This window comes from Oxyura jamaicensis, chromosome 12 (genome assembly GCF_011077185.1).
Source record: "Oxyura jamaicensis isolate SHBP4307 breed ruddy duck chromosome 12, BPBGC_Ojam_1.0, whole genome shotgun sequence".
NCBI classification, from domain to species: domain Eukaryota; kingdom Metazoa; phylum Chordata; class Aves; order Anseriformes; family Anatidae; genus Oxyura; species Oxyura jamaicensis.
This window is the reverse complement of record NC_048904.1, coordinates 12,838,884-12,865,910: the sequence shown is the minus strand read 5'-3', so window position 1 is coordinate 12,865,910 and position 27,027 is coordinate 12,838,884. Positions and strand designations below refer to the sequence as shown.

The 27,027-nt window shown below is 44.9% G+C and overlaps 2 protein-coding genes and 2 long non-coding RNA genes across 6 annotated transcripts in view; 2 read left to right on the top strand and 2 right to left on the bottom strand.

Annotated features, from left to right (window-relative positions):
- The window catches only part of FAM107A (family with sequence similarity 107 member A), a 24,071-nt gene extending 16,678 nt beyond the window's left edge, over positions 1-7,393 (top strand). For both annotated transcript variants that reach the window (XM_035337978.1, XM_035337979.1), the window contains 3 exons: positions 1,479-1,653; positions 4,538-4,694; positions 5,601-7,393. In XM_035337978.1, the coding sequence (XP_035193869.1) occupies positions 1,479-1,653; positions 4,538-4,694; positions 5,601-5,708 (440 nt within the window). In that variant the 3' untranslated portion in view covers positions 5,709-7,393. The remainder of the gene's footprint in view (positions 1-1,478; positions 1,654-4,537; positions 4,695-5,600) is intronic.
- LOC118173448 lies at positions 2,403-14,622 on the bottom strand. 2 transcript variants are annotated; one of them, XR_004754195.1, is made up of 3 exons: positions 14,506-14,622; positions 4,159-4,306; positions 2,403-3,266 (listed from the first exon to the last, which is right to left on the bottom strand). It is a non-coding gene; the product is annotated as an uncharacterized LOC118173448 (long non-coding RNA). The 2 variants fall into 2 exon arrangements; XR_004754194.1 differs by lacking the exon at positions 14,506-14,622 and having other exon boundaries at positions 4,159-4,536.
- On the top strand, positions 9,381-27,027 carry ACOX2 (acyl-CoA oxidase 2). The gene is made up of 15 exons (XM_035337966.1): positions 9,381-9,531; positions 10,328-10,495; positions 11,022-11,184; positions 13,374-13,525; positions 13,993-14,100; positions 15,234-15,353; positions 15,802-15,917; positions 16,327-16,499; positions 17,834-17,996; positions 18,681-18,871; positions 20,100-20,261; positions 21,228-21,333; positions 24,059-24,276; positions 25,213-25,345; positions 26,310-27,027. Exons 2-15 carry the CDS (start codon positions 10,336-10,338, stop codon positions 26,370-26,372), a joined length of 2,028 nt encoding a protein of 675 aa, XP_035193857.1. The 5' UTR covers positions 9,381-9,531; positions 10,328-10,335; the 3' UTR covers positions 26,373-27,027.
- LOC118173449 lies at positions 20,036-23,417 on the bottom strand. The gene is made up of 2 exons (XR_004754196.1): positions 22,733-23,417; positions 20,036-20,385 (listed from the first exon to the last, which is right to left on the bottom strand). It is a non-coding gene; the product is annotated as an uncharacterized LOC118173449 (long non-coding RNA).

Here is a 27,027-nt window from a genome sequence, read left to right as displayed (position 1 = left end):
TTCATTTGACAAAACTCAGCCATCAGATGGTGCTGCCTTAACCTCTGGCTGCTCTGCAGCTCTGCACCTCTCCAGCCCGCATGCCAGCTGCAGCAGGGTGAGATCCAGCCTGGTGCTTCCATCAGTCAGCAAAACTTGTCTCCTTTCCTGCTGCCAGCAGCTGCGTGTGATCCTACGGGAACATAACCTGGTACAAGAAATCACTGGTCCCAGCTTCCAAGCACCCTTTGGATATGTACCGAACTATTCACCCCAATTACACTCATGTAATGGGCTCCGATCTGTTTTCCTTTGTTCCCAAAGCAGCAGGGCACTGGCCACATTAACATTCAATGAGAAGTTGTTTGATATTGAATCATTTCTTCAGCAGTATTATTTCTTACACAATTCTGTTTGATTGCAATCCACTTTACATTTGCTGAGTACTTACTGACTATGAAAGAATGGCATAGCCTGCTTTCTCATGCTTTTTTTATTATTGATTTCTCTTTTAAAAGGGTTTTATTCCTTTTGTACATGAGACTGCGATAAGAGAGAGAGACCGTATTACTGAACAAAAGCTGTTTTCCTTGCTGCTCCATCAATCCATAGAGCCTCACACTAGGTACCCCAAAATACTGTAATAATGAAACACTTGGAGCTGTGGAGCTGCCTACACCCTTTTTCTGGGACTTTTTGTTCTTACTGGTAAACTCTCAAATTGCTCAAGTGAGTAGTCAGGAATTAATTGCTTTTCCTGGGCCCCTGATTAGACCATGCACCGGAATAATTGCAGTCAGCTCTGCACTTAAAGCACAGCCCGCTGCATGCATCCCGTCTTACAACATGCTTTGCACTCCCTTTGTATAGTTTTTGTTTTCTTTTTGTTTTCTTTTTTTTTTTTTTTTTTTTTTTTTGTAAAGGAGAAGTGTAGAGAACTTGGAAAATACCAGCAGCGAGAATACCCTGTGGGTTGCCTGAAATCCAAGCTGCCACCACTTAGAAAATTGCAGGCCCTTGTTCTCACATCCAGAACACACAAATTGTTACTGCACATGTGAACTATGCTTTCCTTGGCATTGGGCTGGGTCCTGGCTTCTAGGTCAGCAGGGTGTCACCAAAATCTGATGGCAGTGCTTCCTCGGGCCCCCCAAATCCTGCAGCTTACCCCCCACAGAAGCAGAGCCCAGCACAGCCTGTGGTATGGCTGCTCCCAGCCTCAGTTGGGCTGATCTTGTGTTAATTAGTCCTTGGCACTCAGTGCTGCAGCCACCGAAGCGAGTGGCTGGCAAGTCATTTAGAAGTGATCTAATTAATACGTGTCTCTCCAACAACGCAAAGGGAATATTTTTAAATATATATTTTCCCAGCAAAGGGAATATTTTTTAAACCTCTGCAAAATGCCCTGCACAGTCGCCTGCCTGGGGAGGAGAGCACTGAAGGGCTCCCACACCCCTGGGGTGCCACCTCTCCTGCCACCTCTCTCTCTTGCCTTCCAGCATCGATGTACACAGAAATACAGCGGGACCATCCCGACAGTGGGAATATCCTGACTCACCCAGACTACATAGATGGAAACCCAGACCTGATCAAACCTAAAAAGCTCCTCAACCCTGTCAAAGCCTCGAAGAGTCACCAGGAGCTGCACAGAGAGCTGCTGATGAACCACAAGAGGTAAGAGGAGGTCACAGCCTGCAGTGCTGAGCCCTGGCACAAGTGCCAGTGATGGTCTGCATGCTGGAGGGGCAGGATAGACCTGCATGTGAACATGGTGTAAAACCTGACATAACCATTTTAGCTGATGTGGCAGCTTATTTTTAAACAAAAACAGAGCTAAAGGCCCCTGCTCTGCCATCTCCATCTTTCCAAAGCTCTTGCCAAGCTCACCCCAATGTGCAGCTCTCCTCTACATTCAGCCCAGAGGCAGTGAGAGGTGCGGGCTGGATGCAGCTACTGGAGCTGTGTGAAGTTATTTGTACATGGAAAAGGCTAATCACTGCTTCCCTATAAATCAAGAGGCACCTAGGGCAGAGATACAGCTAGCATTCACATCCCTTATTGCCCACCCCATCACCCCAGTTTAAGTCTTTGGGGGTATGGATACAACATCGGAATAATGACATCAGGGTCTGAGAACCTACCTCCACATCAGTCCCTTGTGGAAAGTGTCTGAACTCCAGTGCCACAAAAGCGTGCTCGGTTCAGAGCCTTTCTAGCACAGCAAGAAATCTGATGGCTTTATATTAAAATGATCTGAATACCATGAAATATTCTGACATGATCACACTTTGACTCTCTAATTAAAAGGAGCAGAGCCTCTGTTCAAAATGACTGCTCTCATCATGAGAACCAGACACATGCATTAATTGGGCAAACAATCACGCCTGCCAGTAGGGTGCATTACCCAGTGCTGGCATTGCCTGGGCTCAGCTTGGATTTGACTTTCACAGAAGCAGAATTACAGGGACTGTGCCCAGGCCATTCTCCAGCATCAAAGCAAGCCAGCTAAACCAGCCAGGTATTTTTAAAACTCTGTCTTGGCAGCGACCATATCCCACCTAGTGACGCTGCCCAGTTAAAGGTTCACCCAGCAACCTTAGCCTGAATCTCCCAGAACATTATTCCAGATTAATCCCCATAAAACAAAGTTCCTGCAGTGAGGGCAGCAGAGATGAACAGCAGCAGATGCGGGGCACCAGGCTGAGCTGAACCTAGAAATGGCAAATGCCAAGTGGCATCATCACTTCGTCCTCGAGCCCTGTGCCTGCCACCATGCCGTACCCACACGTGCCATCAGGTGCTGGCAGGAGGCAGCCCCACCACGGCCACTCTGTGTCCCCAGCCCCTGTCCTTTGATGCTGCATGGCTCAGGGACAGGCGGTGCCTGAGGCAGCAGTTCAAGCCTGCTACAGCTCCAGCCTCCCAGATGATTTTCAGCGAATGTGTGGAACAAATCCCACAGCAAACAACAATCCATCTGGGCTGGTTTCTTCTTGTTGGAATTTTTAATAAAATATGTTTAACCAAAGATTTTTATTTTATTTTTGTTTAAAAGCAGGAAGAGATCAAGCCTTTATTCATCCAGCTTAGAGCCTAGTCAGAGCCAGATCAGTTTAAAGTGTTCTCTTGGTGACTCCAGCTCCCAGGGCGATCGATGCTGGCAGCGCTGGTGCAGGTTCACAGCAGCCAGAGTTGGCAGTGGTCTGCCAGAGTGATGGAAGAGTAGCATCGATACGTGTCCTTAAGTCACCAGCAAATCCAACAGCTTTGCTCCCTGCTGAATGGTCCTATGGAGGGGAGGAGAGGAGAGAGAAGGATCAGTTCTTGCTTCCATTTCTGCTTTGCTTTTTCCCCTTAGGCAGAAGCAGGAAGCAACCCACAGCAGCAACATCTGCAACAAAACCCTTATCTTAGTCAACACCTCTGGGTACTAACAACACAGGCTGATTAAACCAAAGAGCAGTAATAAATCCAAAGGCAACACTGCAAACTCTGTGCCTCCAGCAACCCAAGGCAGGCTTACAGCTTTGGAAAAGCCATCTCTGCCGCAGGAACCCCAGGCATCCCCATGTTACAACAACACTCCTGTGACTGTTTTTTTAGGACCTGAAATATTCTCAGCCCGCTGATTTAAATGAGTGTTAAACCCAGACCAGGAAAGTGGTCAGACTCTGGTCTTTCCCCACATGACAGCCACAATGTCTTCAACTCTTCTTTAAAAACATTACTTAAGCCAACTACATCGCCTTCTGTATTTTCTTGCAAAATTACTTATATTGCAGTTGCTATTGCAGAAGATAACCTGTTTAAAAGCAGCCTTGATCTCTTAATAATCCGTTCTTCTGCGACACAAAAACGTGCAGTTGCACAGGAGTCTGCCCAGAAGCCAGCAAAGCTTTGACCACCTGTATGTCTACGTCCATGCTGCTTTTAGGGGGCAGAAGCTGGTAGGAAATTGGCCAGGGTGAGATGCAGGAGGCAAACCTTAGTGCTTAAATTCGGGCATGGCAACATTCAAAGAGTTAGGTTTCTGAAATTTGTTTGGAGTTCTCCTTTCATCTCTGCCAGGTATTTAAGCCTTGCCTGTGTGTCCTTGCCGTAGCTCCTTTCCAGTGATCCCACCCCCAACACAGCTTTGCTCGGAACGTGTTGGGCGATGAAGGGGGGCCGGGTGCCCACCTCAGGAGAGGACATCTCCTTCTGGCCTCTCGACCCAAGCTCTCCACATCAACAGGGATCGCTCAGCCATCAGCTCAGCCCTCAGCTCTGAAGCAAACCTGGGATGCGAGCTGCCAGGACAATTACTGCAGTTCAATGACTACCCCTGCTGGTGGAAAAAAGTATCTTCATTATTTAAATCCCTCAATGCAGCTGAAGCCGTCACCCACATAAATAATGCTAAAACCAGCACGAGCCAAAGGAAGGGCAATTTCCATTCCCACACGGAAAGCTGTGGCACCTTGGTGTCAGGAGCGAGGAAGGTTTGGGGCTGCCGGGAGGGCAGGGTCACACTCGGTGCAGCGGCTCCAGCCCTGATTTATCTGTTTTTGATCCACAGAGGCTTGGGCGTGGAGAGCAAGCCAGAGCTGCAGCGGGTGCTTGAGCACCGACGGCGAAACCAGCTCCTCAGACAGAAGAAGGAAGAGGAAGAGGCAAAGAAATTGCAGTCGCCCTTTGAAAAGGAGCTACTAAAAAGGCACCAGAGGCTGGATCAGGTAGAACCAAGTTGTCAGTCATCCCCGGGTTATCCTAACCACCCTGTGAGATGGCTTGGCTGCAGCTCAACTCAAGGAATAGTGCTGCCACCCCTCCATAAAACGAGAGTCAGGGTGCCTACTTCTGCCATCCCATGCAGCTGCACTGCCTTGTCCTCACAATCAGACCCACCTTGCTCATGTCACCTCCATGTGTCCCTGGCCCCAGCTCTCCTCCAGGTCCCATGGGGTGTCCTCAGGTGCTCGCTGTGCTTGTCCACCACTGAAACAGCTGCAGGCAGCCAGTCAGCTTGTCGCCTCTGAAAATAAACTCATTCCCTGTCCTACTTGTCAGTATTTGCACTAAAGATGGATGCCACTGGTTTATTTAATTAATGGCACAACAGCTCCCTTTTAATCGTATCAGCAAAGCCAAGACCACTAGAAAATCAAAGCCTGACCCTCTCAGAGAAGAATCAGGAACATGAAAAAAGGCAGTTTAGAGGCAAAGGCTTTGCACATCAGAGTGAGGCAGCACAATGAGTTACTCCCCTTTAGATGATAACCTAAAGCTGAGAACGTTCCCCAAGCTCACAGGCCTCCTGTGCCCAGAGGGACTGAAAGCTCTTCCTCCCTCTGCCATGGCAGCTCTGCAGAGGGGCAATCCCTGCTTACCTGCTAGAGAGGTTCCTTCCTGGAGGGAGAAACAGATGCTCCAGTGGGCCAGAAAAAAGAAGCTATGGCTGAATGTGGCTCTTAATGGTTTGGAAAAAGAGAGCACTGACATGTGCACTTACACAGTCATTCAGTTCTGGGCAATAATAAATATCTGGACACCCGGCAATAAAGGAGCCCAGACTTTTAACGTAGCTAATGCACTTCTGTCCTGTAGCAGACACAGATAACGGTGACTCCTCTTTATTACAGCTGGAGAAAGAGCAGGAGAAGGAGGAAGACCATGCTCCAGAATTCATTAAAGTAAAAGAAAACCTGAGAAGAACATCAACAGTGACTGGGGAAGAGAAAGCAGCATAGCTTCTGCCAAAACTCACTGGAGATCCTACCAAGGCTGACATCTCTGTACATGGTGGACATTCAAAGCCGCATCTTTGGGGCTACTTACAGTTATTAACACTTGCTCCAGTAGAAGGCACAAAAAAGGTTTTCTCATCCCAGGAAGGTCTTACGGTGGAAAAGGTGCAGCATGCACTGAAGAAGTACTCAGGCGAGGAGATGCAGAGAGAAGCGACGTCCCTTTCCTGCCAGACTGTGGGTGTACACTAACTTCCAGCTAACTCTTGGTTAACCCTTGAGGCACAGTGACCATGTAAGGAGGGATGGGCATTCCCAGAGGTTTGGGGAACCCCACGTATCCCCAGAGGTGGGCTCACCAAGCTGGGGACAATAGGAGAGCAGCTGCAGCTCTGGGAACCCGCCGTGCTAACACAAAGGACAATCTGTGCATCACTGAGAACAGCCCAGGTGACTGTAAGGGCTTTCCCAAGGGTTACTGGCATCGTGCCACTACATGAGTGCAGCCTTGCTGAGGCTGTGTGTCCCAGCAGCATGGCTCTGCCATTAAACAACGAAAAAAATCAACCCCTGTGTGCCCACACCAGCTCAGCAATGGCCAGCCAGGTTCAACTGTTTTCATGAGCACCTTTAAGCTGCATTTCAAACCTGCTTGTGAACAGCTATTTAGCTATTTACGCAGTTCCATGTTCAGGCAGAAGATACACTGGGCTATCCCATGAAAGCCCCGAATGAGAGGAAAATGCTTCATGCATAAAAGTACAAGCCGGGGCTTTCAGCATGGGTGTCAGTGGAAACGTGGTGACCAGGCAGCAGAGCCAGCAGCGACAAACTGCTTCTCGCCTCTCTGCACGAAGATGCTGCTGCAAAGCTGTTTGTCAGTGCTTCTTATCCCTTCTTTCAGAGGTCAGTGCTGCCTCACACTGCAAGGCTAAAAATCTTCTTGCTGCTGGTAGAGCAAAGCTGAGGTAGATGGTGCCTTTGCACCACGTATGGACAGAGGCCACCACATTTATGGGGCACCTGTGCCCTGAGGTGTCCACATATAGAGCTAAAATTGCTCCTTCAGGTAGATCTCAGCTTCTTGGTTCTCACACAGCCCTGCTACAAAGCCTGAACAGCATAACTCACCGACTGCCTTCCAACACTGGTTCTTGAATGGCAAGAGTCAATGGGTGTAGTCAGCTGGGAAGGTGACACTTGGTTAACAGTATCTACCATCCACATCTGCAGTGGATCCATACGTAAATTAAGGAGAGGGGGGTGTTTATTAAGGAGAAGGGGTGTTTATTAAGAAGTTACTAATCCATTCCCTAGTCTCTTTGGTCCAGCATGGCATTTCATTTCAGAGGACTGTTGCTCAACCTGGCAGCTTGAGTAAAACATCTGAGCCACATCATGCGTCAAGAGCAGCAATACAGATACGAGGCTTCTGGACAGCCTTGCATTATAAAAAAGCCCTTACCCCAGTTCCAGCCCTCGAGAGCCCCACCTCACAGCACTGGCCCTCGCTCATCATGCTTATTCTAAACAGGTTTTTACTGCAGAAATCCAGTGCATATGGTTACTATGGGTCAAACGAGATCTGAAAGGATTTGTTTTGTCTTTTCCCACTGTAAAGTTTTTCATATAGCCTATGATTAAAACCATGAGGGAGAAGTAGCATCAAGCATCTTTTCAGGGAAGAAAAAAAAAAAAAAAAAAAGCCAAATTTCTCAAAGATAAAATTGTGTCACTAAGGAAGCTTGTACACAACTGTAGAGAATGCTTTATAATATTCCATCCGTAACATCAGTTTAAATAACAGAGTTGTTTTGTGAGATGTTATGGCACAGATCAAGTAACCTTGATCAAAGAGCTCCAAAAAATTAAGCAAATTAATTTGTAATTTTGCCACTGATGGAAAGTCGTTCCAGAAGAGACAATCTGTCACTCCATATGCACCGGCAAAAACAGTGCTATCGGCTCACCCTGTCTGCAACAGGGGCACTTATGCAAGTCCTTGGGTGGGGAGCCTGGGCAAACTGAGTGCTCGGAGCAGGCTGGAAGTATTTTGCCGTGGTCTTCTTGAATACGAGCATATTAACTGAAAAACTCAAGGTGTCTTCCTTTCACTCAGTGTCCACTGAGCATGGAGAGGGGCCACATACCTTTGCAGTCTGGTACTGCTGAGGAGTTGGTTGTCCAGAAGTGAAAGGGAGGGCCAAATCATACTGTCCTAGCTGAGGATAAGCTAACAGCACCAAAAGAGATCCTTCCAGGTGTGGAGAGTCAATGGAGAGCCCTGACATGGGGAGGGAAGGGTGGCCCAGGCATCCCTGCAAGGCTGCAGGCAGGGGCCAGCTGCCCACCTGACATGGCCCCACCACGCTGGCTCCAAGCTCCACATGCAATGCATTGCCCCAGGCTCGAGCCCCCCTGTGACGAGACTTCAGAAGCTATGTTTTCATCAGATTAAAACCCACGGCGCACTCAGAGCTCTTCATGCCTGGACGAACTGATGGCCACCTCCCTTGCACACTTGCTTGTCACACCACGATCAACGCAGAGGTGGCACTGTCTGGGCACCAAGGGAGCATTGGACTTCAACAATCCCAGCAAAATGGAAAACGCACCAGTGTGTACACAGCCAGGATCGGATCCTGGGATGTGTTGTTTCCTCTTAAATGAAGTCCTGCATTTCGGGCCTAACATTCTGTGGCCCTAGAACACGTTCCTGAATAGACGTGATGTATCCAGAAGGCACAGATAATCAGAGTATTGATGGAAGATACATATATATATATATATATTGCACTATGTTTCCTATCTGATATATAGTTTATATTGTGTTGGTGTTTATACATTTATATACATTTGTGTATATACTACATTTGTGTATCTACTACATTAACTGTCGCTGCTCTGTTTAATGTGGACACTTCTGAAGAAACAAACTAAACTGGTTGTATATTTTGCTCTTTTCCACAAGGAACTGAAAAGGCTCCAAGGATGCAAGCAGACAACAGCCAAATAAACTGATTGAACATAAAAACCACTTAAGTCTGACAGTGACTCGTTCATCAGCGCTGTGTTAACTTACTCATCAACAAGCTGTTTCCATCTGTACCCAATGCTGCATTTGTTGCTTAGCCCTAAACTTCATCTCAATCTGCTGAAAGCCTTAGGGCACAAAAATGCAGGATCTGGCTTTGTGTGGAAGCTCTCTTACCGAAACTTCCCATGTGTTTAATTTTGAACTGGCCAAACATGCCCTCCTGCCTGGCAGGGTACGACCCAATGCCAAGGAGACACATTGCCCTTGGCTTTAATCTAAAAACTCAAGTTTTGGACTGAAAAATAATCCTGATGCTGCCGAGCTCACCTTGTTATTTGATAAACATTTTATAACAGTTCTAGCAACAACCCACATCTAATCCATGTTAAATCAAGGAAGGTCACTGGGATCACAGGGGTAACGAAAAGGCCCCAAAGCAAATGGCAACTTCCCCACTTCATGCCAGCACGACTGGCTTCCCAGACAGAATAAGGGTGCTTTGTGCGATTTTAGTTTTATTTATTAAAAACGTATATATATAAAGCGACTGGGACAAGGGCAGGTAGCCGAACAGCTTGTGGTGGGTACGCTCCGCACCCACCGAGCAGAGAAGCAGCATTAGGCGCGAGGCCCAGGCAGCCGCAGCTCGGCAGCCGCCGCCCCACCGACAAGGGCCGGCCCCGGCCTCGGCAACACGCCCCGAGGGGGGCGGGCGCTGCCATCCCCGGCGACGGAGGGCCCCAGCCCCGGGAGCGCCGGCAGCCGCGGCCGGACAGGCCCCGAGAGCAGGTAGGGGGCGGCTGCCGCCATGGCAGGCCGCGGGCGGGGAGCGGGGCGGCAGGCCCGGGCGGCTGAGGGGCAGGGCCCCGGCAGAGCGCGGAGTGCGAGAGGCGGTGCAAAGCCCGCAAAGATCCAACTTTTTGTAATATTGCCCCAGAAAAGCGTGGCAAGGCAGGCAGCTCTCTACCTCGAGAAGGAGCTGCTCCTCCCCATCGCATTTTTATTATTATTAACGCTTCCCCCCATAACGCTTAATTACTGTAACACTCCCTCCCCTAGTGTTATCGCTACTACTAACACCCCTGCTGCAACAGGCATTGGAAGGTCACAGCCTATACTGGGAGGGGACAGGGCACGGGCTGGGAATGCCGGCACCGTTAACACGTACTTGTGCAACAACGTGCAAGTCCGAACTCCTCTCACAACCTTGGGAAAGGATAAGGTGATGAAAGTGAAGAGTTTGCTTAAAAAAAAAAAAAAAATACAACACACATTTTGAGCTCTCGGAGTGCCCCAAGCTCTCTCTTTCCACCCCTGTTGCAACAAGGACAAGGCAGTGCTTCTTTTTTTAAACTCACATGGAAACGTGCCTGTTTGTGTACAAAGTACACTTAATCTTGCTGACTGTGGCGCTCTGCAATAGTTGCAGAAAGCAGCCCTGTGTAAGCCATGCCCCAGGCCAACCCACCTACCTGCACCAGCCCACAACAAGGGCCAATCCACGGGCTAAGCCCACTCTTCACTGCGCAGAACACCACAGCCGATTAAAGGTGTGCCAACGACTAACGAGCCCCATCAGTTCCAGCCGTCAGGATGGCTCTGCTGGACACCAGCAAATACGCACAGGGCTTCGGCCTCGGTGGCGTGAATCCTGACCTCGCCGGCGAGAGGCAGACGGCCTCCTTCAGCGTGGAGAGGCTGACCACCGTGCTGGACGGCGGAGCTGAGCACACGCGGGTGCGGAGGGCGGTCGGTGAGTGAGCCTTCGGGTAGTGGCTATGTGTATGGGTAGGTACAGTGCTCCTGCTATTTCTGCCGCTTTGCACAGTGGATTACTCGTTACTGCCTTCAAAGAGAGCAGGAGCATGGAGTTAAGGTCCCCTGCATGCGTAAATCAACGTGACTCCTCCACAGCCACTTTGAAGCCTTTCCTCATCCCTGTTCCCATTCCCAATGTCTCTGCCAAGACAGGTGAAACTGGGATACAGTGACCAAGGGTCACGCAGGTGGGCATCTGCCCCAGCGCAGGGGTAGGGGTGCTTCACAGCAACACGCGTCACGCTGTGATCGCAGCTGGATGACCCTTCCTGGCAAAGAGGCTTTGTGTGGGTGGGGATCTCCTTGTGCAGGTGGCACACCCGAGGTGAGTGAGCCAGGGATGCTGTTTGCTTTTGTCTCTGTAATTATCATAGAATGGCTTGGGTTGGAAGGGACCTTAAAGATCATCCTGTGCCAACCCCCCAGCCCACACAGATAAACTCTTCTATGTTGTTTTACAGTTGAAGCAATTGAGCGTGACCCTGTATTTAGCAGAGAAAATCAGTATTTCCAAACCCAGAATGAGAGGTATGAAGCAGCAGTCAGAAAGGCTGTTCACCTCCAAAAAAAGATGCATGAGATGGGATGGAGAGAGGATGGACCTGAATTTTTATACATCTACAGGTGATTTTTCTTTTTTTTTTTTTTTTAATAAATGTACAACTAATTTTTGGTTAAAAGATTTGCTTGCCACAGGAATCAGATTGGGACAGGCCAACTGTCAACAGATCAGGTTTTGATACAAACATGCTGCAAGTTTTCACTTCAACAGCACGTTTGGGTAAAGGAAAAATTGTTATACGCATCAGGGAACTTCTCAAAGAGCAGCACACAGACCCAGCTTGATAGATCACAGCAGTTCACATCACCAACATGATGTGTTCACTTCAGCAAGTTTTTACCTGTGCCACAGCTCTCATACTGGTCCTCAGCCATTAAGTGTTACTGTTCTGGTTATGTTACTGACTTCCAGACAAATTTAAGATGACATTTTCTTTACCTAGAAAACCCACATTGCATTAAAAACAAACATCAACACACCATTTATTTTGAAGGTAAATGGAATAAAATGCCTCACTTTTTTCTTAACATTCTGCATGAGGTTGAGGGCCACTTTGTAACTGTTTGCCCCACCTTCTCTCCCCTTTTGCTAAGCAGAGGCAGCAGGCTTGCTATTGTTGCCCAGTGCACGCTGCCAGTTTGGTGGGGTTGCACAGTCAGTCAGAAGGGGCAAGTTGAAAAGCCTCATTCAAAAGAGCAATGTCTGCACCTTACAAATCATCAGTGACACTCAAAGTCACTTTCCAATATTTCATCATATGAAAGATTATAATTCTAAGCTATGCCTCCTACAGTGATAAAGGGGAAACTTCCCATCAAGAGCTCTTTTACTTGATAATTACATTCCCAATGAAAAGCACTTCTTTGCTCCTCTCTCAGAATAAAGATATTCCAAATTTTTAAAACCTCAGAATACTCAACAGTCTGTCCTACCTATGCTTGCTGTCATCAGGCCCCCTGATGCCAAGAGCTTCAGCAGTGCCAGCCTTGTGTGATCGTATTTTGCTGTATTAAGAGCACAGGCTATGTGGAAGGACAGCTCTTTTCTTATGAAATACAAGGCAAACAATAACTTCTCATTGACAAAAGTCCTGGAGCTGGACAGGCTGAATCACTTACACACATTTAAAAGTCAGCTTTGAAATCACAGATACAGTAACATTATTTCTGGATGGGCTGCCAGGGGGGTTATTAAGTTTATCTCTGTAAATCAAAGCAATTTCAGTTTAACTTCTTTGTTCAGTTTTCCCCACTTTTTCAACACAACCGATTCTCTCTCAGGTCCAGTATAAAAGAAAGCTCACAGTCATTTGTTAAAAATAAAAGCTACCTGTGTAGAAACTGATACTTCTGAGAGCTCTGCAGTAAAGCCAAGCTAATGAGAACAGCAGAGGTGCTTATTTTTAGGTGTGAGAGCACTTGTACTCATATCTGTGAGGTGATTTAAACCATATTCTGTATTCCTCATTTTCTTAGGGTTTCTTACAAAAACCAAAAAGCTTAAAGCAAACGAATATCTGATTTGCACCATGGAAATCACTGTGCCCAAGTTGCCATAGACAGCTTCTGCAGTGGTGCTTTTTAGGATGCATGTAGCCCTATCAGCCAGCCAGATGGCAAAGGACCTGACCAGACACTAAAAACAGGTGTTACAGGATGGATTTACGTTCTTCCACAAGAAAACACACATCAAGTCAGGCCAAAGCCCCATGAACCCCAGTATTTTGTCTCTGACAGTGACCAACAGCTAACAGCTACGGAAGAGTACAGCCAACAAGCCAACGTACTAAGGTGCTTCCCCAGAATAGCAAGTAACTTAGCCTACCATGCTTTAGGGTTAGCTCAGCCTTAAAATGGTTTTTCAATAATCAGGAAAAAAAAACTCCTGTGAAGTCAAAAAAAGATGAAGGGTTTACAGGGCTATCACAGACACAGGACTGATGGAGCTGGGCTGTGTGTTTTAGGAGATCAGCATCTGCTACTCAGAACAGCTAATTCCTCCAAGAGCAAGTGAAATAATGAGCTAGTGACATTTAAGCAAAGTATGTTATGAAAGAAGGAACAAAACCAGCTTGAAAGAACGCTTTTCCTGCAATGCTGTACTGATGCTGCATGTTGTGTTGAGTATGACAACGCAGAAATCAAAATTCAGCAGGTGGTACTGCCTAGTGACTGCCATCACGTCATTGCCGCATTAATCACATCCCTGGAACTTCATCAGTGTAAAAACACCACTTGTGCCTTCTCCCCAGGGCGCTTGCAGGAGACGTGGCATTTCTCCTTCACCGTGTCTTCATGAGAAGTATTTCGGTCCTGGGCTCTGACGAACAAGTTGCCAAATGGATTCCTCTTGCCACTAAACACCAGCTCATAGGAAGTTATGCCCAGACTGAACTGGGGCACGGTAAGGCTACAGGGAGATCCTGGTGTTTCTGTGGGATGAAAGGCTCCAGCCCAGATTCTCAGGGGATTTGAGTTCAAGTTGTCCATGCGTCATTGAAGTGGGGTGGCTGGGGGAAAAAATGACACCTTTGCTTCCTCAGCGAGCGGGAGATGCCTGGTTTGGGTTTTGCCATCATGGAAAAAATAACGAGCTAGGGTGAAAACTTATGCTTAGATGCCAGGCAGTCACACCGGCTCAAGGGGACAGTCACCACAAGCCAGACAGCTTGCCCAAGTACAGTTTTGCTCAAGAGATCTCTGCAGGAAATGCTGTGCTGGGGGGCTGCTGGGGAATTGTTTCATGGTTCTCACCAGAAGAATAAACCCCAAAAGCCTGACTGGACACACACCAGTTTCCAGGGAGCTTCTCCTCTCTCTAATCACCCTTGTGATACACCTGGAGATTTTTTTTTATTATTTTTTTTAAAGGAACTTATCTTCAGGGTTTGGAAACAACAGCAGTCTTTGATACCACTACGCAGGAGTTTATACTGAACACACCAAAGATCTCTGCAATGAAGTGGTGGCCTGGAGACAGTAAGTACCACACAATAGTTTGGTTTTCCTCATTTGCTTCCTTCAGTTCCTCAGTCTGCCTTGCTTAAGCTCCATGTTTGAGGGCCCAGGTGCCAGCAGAGGACTTCAATAAGAGATGCAAACATCTAGAGGCAAGTAAGAGATGTAAGGGCTTTGTACAAGTTTAAAGGCCAGAAGGAAACCGCCATTATCTATTAAAGCCCCTGAAAATGCCTGCTTCTGCAAGAATCAATCTCCTCTGTAAATAAAACTCAGAAGACCAAAAGCTGTGGGCAGATAATCCCTAACAACAGGCAGGCTCAGCATGAAGAATTCAAGAGTGAAATTAGCAGCTACCCTCAGGAAGGTGTTTCACAGGAAAAAAAATAAATCAGACAATCGTTAATAGTTGCATCAGATGCTTACCTGCTGTGTCCAATGACTTGGTCAGCACCAACTGGGCACAACTGGGACAAGCGCCCTGCAGCCCTGGGAAGGCAGGTCTCCCAGACCTCCCAAATGAAGGAGCACGATGCGTACCCCTCACAAGAGAACAGAGCACATCACAGTAACTGGAGGAACACAGACATACAATTCTCTCCTTCACAGGAGGACTTGAGCATTGAGCAATGCTTGAGCATTGCCTTTTTATTTTCACCATATAGCTGTTTTTTTTTCCCTTTCATCCCCTAACATTCAGGAAGTACACAGGTGCAGAGCAACACCATCATTTTGTACTTTCCATTCTTCCCTTGCAGCACCACACCTGCAGTGCCCCAGGGTCTGACAGCAACACTCCCCATAGAAACACAGCGTCTCCAGTAACAACTGGAGTTATTCAGAACAGACACAGACAGCACTTCCCATTCCCTCAGTAATGCGTGAACTTTTGTTATTTTTTCCCCATCTGGTGATGCAGACTCATCATCCAGGCTTCATTATGTGACTTCTGTGAGCCAAGAGCAGCTCAGAATGCAGATTTAGGCATTCTCCAGCTTCCAGCACCTGTGGATCACACCCACCCTGACCCATGCCAGGGGTGGGTGTGATGTTGGGCAACACCCAGTGCACAATTAGCATTGACTGCTGTGAACTGATAAAGTGTTTATACTGTGCCTTGTCTCAAGGCAACGTGGCTGTTTTTCTTCTCACAGTGGGAAGGTCAGCAACCCATACAGTGGTCTTTGCTCAGCTCTACATCCATGGGAAGTGCTACGGTGTGCATCCCTTCATCGTGCAGATACGCAGCCTTCGGGACCATTCACTGTGCCCAGGTAAACACTGCCACATGCTGTAGCACTTCTGCAGGTGCTCTGCCTGTTTTGTCTGTAAATGTTTTCTAAAACATTGGGCCCAGTGAGAGTGAGCAGAGATGGTTATAGTTGCCAAACCACAGCCTTTTTATCTAAAGGAAGATTTATTGCATCCTTAGGCAAATCCAGAGCCCTGTTCTTAACCAGAAGCCTGGGTGGCTTTGACCACTTCTGCATTAACACCTCAGTTCTGACCCCAGCCAGCACCGTAGCAGGATCACAGAAACAAGCTACTACAAAACACTCAAATGCCTGTTGCATCCCTCAGGCAAGATCAACCATGTTGAGGAAGAAGGAGAGCTGAGCATGCCCTTCCTTTGGGATCCCCAGCCTGCTGCAAACTTGAGAAAAAAAAAAAAAAAAAAAAGTTCAAGTGGAAATAAATGGGCTGTGTTTTCTTATGCTGCAGGCATAACTGCAGGAGACATTGGTCCCAAAATGAATTTTGAGCACATTGACAATGGCTACCTCATGCTGCAGAATGTGCGCATCCCCAGAGAGAACATGCTGAACAAGTTTTGTGAGGTATGTACGGCATTCAAATCACAGACTCACCAATCAGACTCTCATCACACAGCCAGAGAGACGACAGCGACCTGCCTAAATTTACTACAAAAGTCTCCCTTTGAGGTGTATGCAAGTCTCTGAAGTTTTATCAAGGGTAGAAGTTATCTGAATCCTAAGTGAAAATCTGCAACAGGAATTCCACATTCAAAGGTTAGGGGTTGGCGGAAGATATCCAAGTCAAAATCACTAAGAATGTGTCTCTTCAAACAGACAGGTTTCCCCCATCACACATGGAAATATTTAGTTCTGCTCTCAGTGAAATATTTCAATGTTCATTTTATTCTACGCACAGAACTGACACAACCATCCCTTGTAGGGAGAAGTTGCAGTATCAAAGAAGACATCTAAAATCCTCTCTCTGTTCTAGGTTCAGCCAGATGGCACCTATATAAGACGTGGGTCACAGAAGATTAATTATTTCACTATGACTACAGTACGTGTTTCCCTCCTTTCAGATGAAGTTATTCTGCCTCTGATGAAAGCTTGCACCATTGCCATCAGATACTCTGCAGTTCGCCGGCAGTCCAAGTTAAATCCTGGGTAATGCCATACAAGTCTGCAGTGGTGGGAAGGGGACCTCACAGCATGTTCCACCACGCCACTCTGTATTTCTACTTTTCAGCTTTCATTGGCTTATTTCCTATCCCAGACAGGAAGAATATTACAAACATGCTCTCCTGATATTTATATTAATAAGCTTCAGTCAAAGTACAAAAGAATATGTTTACAGATTTCTCTGAGATAAGTTTCATAGTTTGAATAGCTCAGCAGTTCACACAGGCAACCTATTTTTCTCAACTGGCCTCCCAGTAACTTAGCAGAATCCAGACAAAGCAGACAAGTTGCTGAATTCCTATTCTATACCACCCTACTAATGGATGCAACATTAAAACAGTTTCCAACATCTACAGTTCCAATATCCACATTTTACAACAGTGAATGTTCTTAGTCTGGTAAAAATCCCTGTAATTTTTAAATAGGTGTTTTCGTTTGAGTAGATTTCAAAAATTTCCTCTTAAATCTCCTAATGAGAACGTGGTTTGTCTCAAATGCAAACCAAACACAGGAACACAGCATGCTGAATCATTATGACAACCAATTTCATCACTTGAAGTCCTAAATATTCCAAATGCAGCACAAGCCATAAAGAACATTAAAAAAAAGCTCAGAAAGCTTAAAATAACACGCAAGTGTTTTCAAAGAAACTGAGGAGTCTGACCTAGCAGAGAAGAAACTGTTTTTAATCAAACTATGCATTCAAAAGGCAATTTTACCTGAAAGAAGATTTTCTGCTTTCTACTTGAATCAGAAAGTTGAAACAACTGACAAAAAAAATAAGCATAGGTGCAGCTATTAAGACAAGTTTAATTATGACCTCGTCACTTGTATTTTAGATTGATCAGAAAACAGTATCAGAGCACAGTTACCTCTGTCTGCCTCACAGGAGCATCAGCTGAGGCTGGCATTCTCCTATCTACACCCAGAACCAGAGGATCCAGTTTGAAAACCAAAAGCTTTTCACGGTGCAGTGCCACCACCTTGGCTACACCACCTACCAGCTTGCTGCCCTTCCTCCTCTTCTTCTCCGGCAGTCTCTGTTCTCCCTCTCTGTACTGAGTGATCACGCAGATCCTTTTCCAGTCTGACAGTCTGGTTCACCAACACAGAAGAAAAATCACTTTTTTCCTAGTTGGGCTTGTTTGTCTAACGGCTTAGCAAGCTGGCAGCACAGGGACGGGGAGAGCAGGGAGACTAAGCAGATGGCTGAGTCCCTCTCACGTACTGCTTCTTGGTAATGAAAAACGTTCAGGTGAACTATCAGTAGCTGTGCGTGTGTCCGTGCTTTCCATACTTCATCACCTGTCTTCAAACAGGGAAGAAGAAGCAAAAATCCTTGACTACCAGACCCAGCAAGAGAAATTGCTTCCTCAGTTGGCAGCAGCCTATGCCTTCCATTTCATCAACAACTATCTGCACAAGCTGTTTGACAGGGGCTACAAAGAGATCCAAGAGAGGAACTTCAACTCGCTGCCAGAGGTGAGCTGCTGCAGGATCGGCTCCGACAGCTGTTTTGCACTTAACATTGCCCTTCTCATCCCTAAGTCTCAAAGCACTTTAGCAAACTGGACAAGCATTCCTTTCACCACTAGATAACAAGAGAAAGCTGAAGCACTAAAGGATGAAATAAATGCCTTGTCCTAGGCCCACAACCAGTCAGCAACGGCATTTGCTTTACCGCCCCAAATTGTTGGCTTTGGGAACTATTGCAGAGTGCAATGTCCTTGAAAAGCATGTTTGTTTGATAAAAGCATCGTTCCCAGTAGCTGGTGGTGCAAAGCATTATTTCACAACTTCATCTAAAATGCACATGCAAAACCAAAAATGTGACTTTGCAGATACAACATACGATTTTGCAACTGGAAGACTAAATTGAACACATGCTTCCAACAAGAGCAGCCAAAGCCACTGCTGGTTGAGAGAAACCCAAAAATGCGTAAGCCGACCACACCATGCCCAGCACGGGGGTGTGTGGTATCCCAGTGAGAAACCAAGGGCCAGGCTTGGGCACTGGGTGTTGCACGGGCATGCAAAGGATCTCATGCCCAGAAATTGTACCAAATCAAAAAAAAGAAAACTTTACCCTTTGTGAACATATTCAGAGGATTGCTTTAAAACACTTTCACCATTAATAATCTGCTTTTTTACTTGTTTTTTAAACAGCTTCATGCATCTTCTTCAGGCTTTAAAGCTATGCTTAGTCAGTACTGCACTGCTGGAGTGGAGATCTGCCTCAGGGCATGCGGAGGACATGGTTACTCTCTGCTGAGTGGACTCCCTTCCTTGTACACTAAAATACTTGCCTCTTGTATCTATGAAGGGGAGAACACAATTTTGCTCCTGCAAACTGCCAGGTAACAATTCAAATTTGTTCAGATGAAAACCTGCCCCTTAATTTATTCAGCATCTACCACTTCTTCTCCAAAACCAGTAAAACCAGCTACTCCTTTCTCATAGCATCCTCTAAAAATACGACTCAGGCCATAACTATTCATGTTTTCTGTCTAGTAGGCATGGAGGTATGTGGGAATTGGATTCTCTCTTCTATTTTTGGTTTGGGGACATATGCAGGTGCTGTTCTGCATAACCTCATTTTCCTCTTAGTCTAGTAGTGCAGCAAAAGCATTGCTGTACAAGCTTTGTAGTTTCTTTTTTTTTTTTAAGTAACAGATAGAATATGATATTGGTAAAGTGAGTTTGATGCAGAGAAGGCAAAGTTGTTGGATACTGATTCTAGATGAGTCATCCTTCCAAGAACACCAGACTGATAATTATTATCCAGAGCAGATGAAACAGAAGAGAAAGAAACCACATCTGCTTGAACTTTTAATAACGTGCTTTTTTACTAGAAGGAGAAAACCAGTACACTTCTCACAGGCAAAGGAGCTACCACTTAGCTCTGTGCTTGCATGCATACGCTTCTACACTCATTACTTCCTTTTCTCACAGGACCAATAGCCAGGTCAGGTGAGAAATGCTCACCTTTCAGGGCCAAACATAGCCACACCAGGTTGTAGCTGAGATGCCAAAAAAATAGGGGAGTGAGGAATGCTCCTTGGACGCATTTTTAGTACTAGGAAAGGACCTCATGTCTGTTACTACGTCTAGGACCTCATGTCTGTTACTGAGTGTTCAAGCCACCATTCAGACTCCCAGTACTGAGTCTCAGGTTGCAAAGATGACAATATATCTAATCATAGAAGGGTTTGGGTTGGAAGGGACCTTAAAGATCTTCTCATTCCAACCCCCCTGCCATGGGCACCTCCCACTAAATCAGGTTGCTCAAAGCCCCATCCAACCTGGCCTTTAAAACTTCCAGGAAAAAAAAAACATTACTACAGATTTGCTGTATCATTAAATATAGTGAACAGGCTATCCCCGAGACCCATCACAGATTGGTTGACTACAAGTACCATGCAAAACTAAAGATCATCACTTGTTCTGTCCCTTTTGGACCACTGATGGGTCACACCTCTCTGCTTCTCACCCAATCTGGGGAAACCCTGCTCTACTTTCTACATGTCGGTTTGCTGTATGGACATCACGACAGTGGACTGTTCTGATTTTTTATGCTCTTCCCAGGTTCCTGATTAAGTGCTTCGCAGCAGCTAGTGCTGGCCAGCCCGTTCCACAATCTGTCACTTACCTGGCTGCAGTGAAACCTGGGAAGTGTCCAGCCAAGAACAAGTTGGATTTTCTCAATCCAGACATTTATGTGGAGGCCTACCAACACACAGCAATCAGGTCAGTACAAAGGACAGGAGAGGTTTCTCTCTTTGATAGCGAAAATGTGCTAAGAGCTCAGCTTCTTCCTTGCTTTAAAGAGAGGTAGAATAACAAATTCCACAAGAATTGGCACTATCTGCTCCTGAAAAAGAAAAGGAAGCCTTAACCCCTCAGACAGGTTTAACAGCCACGTCAAATGTTTAATATGAAACTTTCATGTTCAGAACATCAAAAGTTTCTTAGCCATGTACTACGTAAAAACTATATTCCAGAGAGTTGATTCTGTACAAAGCTGATGGCACCATTCAAGTAAATCCCAGACCACATCACTGAGTTGTCATCCAGTAACAGCTTTAGGCAATTGGACCTTGTGCAGTGCTATACAGCAAGTTAAAATTTCATGTACCTGAGAAAATGGCATTTGTGTTCAATTAATACCACAGCAAACACAGAGCCGCTCATGCTGTCTGTAGCCTTTCAACTACTCATTCAGCTATTCAGTTAAGAATGGTATCGCACATGGTCTCAGTAGTGTTATGGGTCATATAGGTGTCATCTTTGAAAGTCAAGTAAACAAATAAGCAATCCCACTGTCATTCAAACGGGTATAAAAACAGAGACATTCTCTAAAAGCTTTGCTGTAAATGGGAGCAGGATTTGGATCCCTGTTTAGAAAAGCAGAGACAACATAATCTAATATTATCATTGCTTTATTTTGTTTTGCAAGCTGTCCTTAAACACGACCTAAGAAAAACTCAGAAGAACCCCAATAAGCTGTAATGAAAGTTAAAAGCAGAAATCCTTTACTACCTGGGTGGTCTGGGTGCAGATTTTGCATAATGAAACTTCTCTCAATTCAAATGTTGAAATGCCATTTTGACATTTGATCATGCACAAGTCTGAGTATGAAATGAGTGCATGTGGGCTGCTACGTTTATATACAAGTATTATGTTGTTGTTTTGTTTTGTTTTTTAATTTTCCAGACTCATAAGCAGCACAGCAGCTAAACTACAGGACTTGATTCAGTCAGGAGTCAAAAAGCATGAAGCTTGGAACCAGTGCACGGTACAGCTGGTACAGGCAGCAAAGGTTAGCAAAATTGACATGCTTAGTTGACATTCATCATTATGATACAATATGAAATAGAAACAGCACAATTAGCCTAAAAAAGTCTCAAAATTTTTGATTGTTTTCTGTTAGCATATAAGGAACACCACAAAGACCATGGCAGCATTGTGGTCTGCACAGCAGAAAATCGTAGTAGGAAACAAATTCCTACTATGAACAAAAATTTGCATAGGCCAGGTGGAAAAAGACTAGAGGGGATAGAAGGAAAAGGGAGACAAAACACACGGTTCTGCTGCCACCAGTAGCAGAATCAGACTTTCCATGGCCTTTAATGAGAGCACACCATCTCCAATTTATGTTTAGCTTTTAATAAGAATTCATTGTTTATGGCTTTCAGATGAAAGCTTCCCCAAAGCCACCCTACTGAAAGATGGTAAGAGTTACCACAAGGGTGAAACGTGTGTTATTTCTTACATCTGCTGCTCTCACAAGGAAAGATAAATGCAGGGGGAAAATGAAAAGTTGTGATAATGCAGTGTTAATTACTGATGAAAGAAATTAAATCAGCAAAGGCAAATTAGAGGCCTAAAAACTCCCAGTTCACATGGGTTGGATAGGCAATCTCACTCCTTCAGCTGAAATAGGATCAGCATTAGTTTCCCCAAGCAAGTGGTTAGTATAGAACTAAGCAGAAAAGAAAGCAAGAAGGTAAAAGGGTCCTAAATATAGATGAAAGCCAAAATCACTGATACTTCAGTATCTCCAGGAAGCAAAATTCTTTTTTAATGTGGTTAAGTGCAATTTGTCTACAATTATGGTGAAGGTCTTCCTTCCTTCCTTCACTGAGGAAAGGAATATTTTGAAACAGATCTTTGGCTTACTTTAGCTTCATTCAATTTTTAATGAAAAACATCTTGCTGTGATCTGTGGTCCAGCCAGAACCAACCCAAATTGAAATGGACTTAGCAAGAAGCCCCTTGCAGGGAAGGAGGAACCCTACACATACTTAAACATAGCAGTATCATCTAGATGCTTACATAGTAGGAAATAGCCCAAGGGAACAGCAACTTTGTATTCAGTCCCTGATGAGCCAAACTCTTTCTCAGTGAAGGTGAAATTATTCCAAAACTATTAGAAGCATTGATCCTCTCATACTAATAAGTGCAGTTACTTAATCTTGCAAAACAAGAACTCACTAACTGATCTTGTACAACTAGCTCTCCACAGTATGGTTATCTGTGGTTACCTGTCTGCTGTGTGTCACCCCAAAAGAGCAGAATAACCGTGTAATTGCCTCAACAATAAGAGGAGAGCTCCTTTAATCAAAGCAACATTTTTAAAATTACTTTCCCAATAATGTTTAAATGTAAATACGTAAGTGGAATGAAACTGAATCAAAATATTCCTATTCAGAGATTACCCCTAGAAAAGACTTTTGACCAGTGCTCCCTGTGCACAAACATTAACGAGACATTTCCTCCTCTACTTGCTCAAATTGGTGGCCAAAGTCTCTGGAATGAAGAGAAAGAGAAACCGCATTTCAGAAGAGGAATCTGGCTCTCTGATGGAGAAGGAGGAGAACCTAGGCACAAGGCTAGACAGAAGGAAACAGTTTCCAGAGAGTTTAACATATACAGAGGCCTAGTTGTTATATTTTAAGTGATAACTGTGCTGCTAAGCTCCTCAGAAAACAGGATCCAGGCCCCCAGAGCTTCTTAGATACTTCAGGGAGAATAAGAGTTGCCCCAAACCCTTGTCTTCGCATAGCTTTAAAACCTTGACAGCCTGCTGTCTTCTTGGGGCACTTCTGTATTTACTACTTATTCCACACCTTCTCTGGAGCCTCACCCACTCTACTGCCATATGAACAACTGCCTGCCAGCTCTCAGCCGGGTGGCTCAGACACCAGCTACAGCTTTGCTGCAGACTCCACACAGTTTAATCGCTTGAGTAGACACCCAGTTCCTCAGGCAGGTTCTCCAGTCCACACTGACCTCCACACTGCTTGACCATGCTGTTAGGAGGAGCTGCAATACAGGTGTGACTTGCGTACACCCACAGCTGGGAGGAGAACTGTACAATGGAGGAGTGAAACCACACAGATACCAACACCACTAACCACCCAGAGGAATGTCAACAAGAATCACCCCCTCAAACAGGTGGAGTCATCCTGTTTCACTTAGTCTGGAGCTCAGCTGTGCTGAGCTGGTATTTCTGCAAGTTAGCAGACACTCTGCTGGTGTCTCACCCCAAAATTATTAGTTTATTTGAAACAACAAAAGCAAGAGGTAAGTTTGGATGTTCTTCCAACAGCAAGGGATGTTTTCAGAGCTGAAGCTGTATAGCCACTGAACCCAATGTACCATGAGCCCAGCAGGAGTTTCTTCTGCCGTATATAACCAACATTCACATACTAGAAATTAACACAAGCACATTCCAACAGGTTTCCATCCTACAGACTCTGGAGTATTCATCACAAATATGAGGTACCACCATGATTTCTGAAGCAGTTTTGTAAAGTTTGCAAATACCAGTGCTGACTGTTTACACCCCCCATTTCTCTCCTCTACTGTAGCAATAAGGCGTGAATGCAAAAGGCCTAGTCAATCAGCAGACAAAGAATACAGACTGGTAAAGTGCCAGGGAAATGAAAAGGTTTTATATTCTTTGCAAGAATGTTTGAGTCACTTGGCCTACTTAGAAGTGTTTAGAGGTGCATTCACTGTTGATTGTATTTGTTTTCCAGGCTCACTGCCACTACATCATTGTGAAAAACTTTGTAGAGACTGTGGAAAAACTTGAGAACAAGGCTGGCATCCAGAAGATTATGAAACATCTCTGTGATCTGTTTGCACTACACGGTATCTTCTCAAACACAGGACTCTTTCTGCATGATGGATACATATCTGGAGCTCAAATGGACATGATCACAGCATCATACCTGGACCTCCTGGGTGTCATTCGGTGAGCCACTCTAGCTCAAGAGGAGTTACACAGCCATTCAGTTTGTCCCTGCAATAAATATGAAATGGTACTGCTGTACCTATGGCAACATTTCCAGAATCAATTCACCTCACCCAGTTTTGATTTTCATTGCCTGGCAGCATTAGAAATTCACTGAAACATCTACACAGAGCTCATTTTCACAGCAAAACACACCTAAGGGTCCAGCACCCCTGCAATCATTAATTAAAGTCCTGTAAAATGAAATTGTGAGTTATAAATCAAGAAATCCTGAATATACCATTTGCGGCAGAGCAAAAGCAAGAAAATATGTAGTCAAAACAGCACTGGCAGGAAGCAGCTACAGGAACCGATCACACAGTGCAAAATCTGCTTAAGCTGCAGCTAATACAGCCTGTTGCCATTGGTGACTTGTAACTGGTACCCAAACAATTCTGACTACATCCAGATCAGATGCATCCGCTTGACACTATTTATTACTAGGTGACTTCCGAGGTATGCTAAGGTTTTAACTTACCACATAGGCTTTTTCACAAAGGGTTGATCTTTCACTGCTCAGTGTTGTTAAGAGCAGATTAACATCTGGTGCAGAGAAGTGGGCTGCTACTGTGTGTAAGGTCCTACTTAAGTCACCTGGAGAGAAACAAGAATACACCATAACCAAGAGTTGAACAGGACTGAGCCAAACAGCAAGTGTTTTCAGAATTAGTGACAGAATTGAAGTAGTGATAAGCTTAAGACTTAACTCAGGGCTTTAATAGAACATGCTTCTGAGGATCCAAAACAAGCAGCATTTTCCCTATAGTCTAGGCAAAAGGAAAACCACCACAAGCATTTTAGACCAAGGAATGTGGACAACTGACTTTCAAGTTTATCTCCTCCCTTACAGAGCAAGACCTACTTGACTAATACAAATGCCTTTCCTCTACTCCTTAGGAAGGATGCTGTTCCACTAGTGGATGCTTTTGACTTCACAGACAAGAGCTTGAATTCTGCACTCGGCAGTTATGATGGAAACGTTTACCAACGGCTTTACGAGTGGGCTCAGAAGTCACCCACCAACCAGCAGGTACAGCTGCTGGATTACAGCCTAGCTCTATTAGCCAGAGCAAAAATTATTTGCTTTTCTTTTAATCAAAGCTATGCAGATAAAAGTTAAATGGCAAAAGACCTCTTAATCCTCAGTATCTTGCTCTGAACAGTGAACTGCGATATTCCAATTATGCCACCTGCGGTCTTAGCTCTGACATGCAACAACAGCTCATGGGCTAGAGGGGCAACTACAATTTGGTGATGAATTACAGAATGCAGAGTACTAGAACTTGTACAAGGGAGCTGGACTCGCATGCTACCAGTGTGTTTGTTTTTTTTTTAAGGGTATGACACGGACATAACGTACTAAATAAGCTAAAACAACAATCTGTTTACATGGTTAATATTACAGAACTACTCTAGATGGCTGCTCTTGCAGCCATCTAACTGCAGGGTATTTTCCATTCACTGGTACTTTTACAGGTGCAATACTTAATTTTTTTAATAACATGTTTAACCAAAAAGACTGTAAATGTTAGGCAAGGCAATTTTACCCTTCATCTTTAGCATTTTACTTTCACTTCTCCATTCATCCATATTGTGGAGAAACGTAAAATCCTGCATGATGCAAATGGCTATTGCTATTTGAAAATTCATTTTGCCTTAAGTGAAACGTTTACTGTGGTAATCAGCAATCCCTTTGAAAGTCTACAGCTGAATAGAAAACTTGCCTTTAGCAAACATTCAAGTTCAAGCACATTTTTTGAAGTTAAATAGTATGCTGTCCCATTTGGTATGAGAAGTACTGTACTGGATATGAAGGACAGTGCACTTGATGAGGAAAGATCTTGCACATACCTGAAGTAGATTTTTAATATATATATATATATGTGCATAGTCCAGTTTCTGCATTTCAGAGATCAGTCTTAAGAAGCAGGAAGAGGTTATATTTTTTTTCCTTAACTACCATTAATTCCATGCTGCATTCTCTTTCCAAACAGATAAACCCAGCCTATGAAAAGTATTTGCGGCCACTTCTTCACAACAAGCTATCGAAATTATGAAGACCATGATCCAAATGAAGGGCACACCATTCTTCCCACTCTCTGTGCAGCAGTTCAGTTATGAAGCATCAATATTAGCTAATCAGAGATAAATCATCAGTTGCTTATTTGCAATTGCTACAAGTATGAAACATGATTCTTAGCCAGCCATTTGCATTTAATCAGACAGAAGCCAAACAACTGTGAGTGGTACCCACTTTTATGAAGCAGTCTAGTCAGAAATAGCATTGTTTTAGCTGTTTTCTAACTGAAGTGTTCAGATAGCATCAGAAACTGCACCATTTGTCTTATTCTTTTTTTTTTAAATCTACTACATGCAGATTAAGGAAAAAAAGACGATGAGCTCAGCCTCAGTTTGTTTTAACTGTACGGTGTCTTCAGAAAAAAAAAATACCAGCAATCTTTTGTGAAAAACCTAAGGAATGTAAAATTATGGTCCTTGGTTTCTTGTATCAGGAAGCACGCTAGAAAATGCACTTGTTTCAACAATATAAAAAGCTCTTAACTTGCTCAGCAGTTAAGTATTTCTTGCTAATGAAGATTCAGACAAACTGATATCAACTCCTATCTGCAGAATTTACTTTCCCATTAATAGAGCTGCTCATTCTGTCTTTTGATAAATCTTGGACTCCAATAAAGTGTATTATTTGGAATA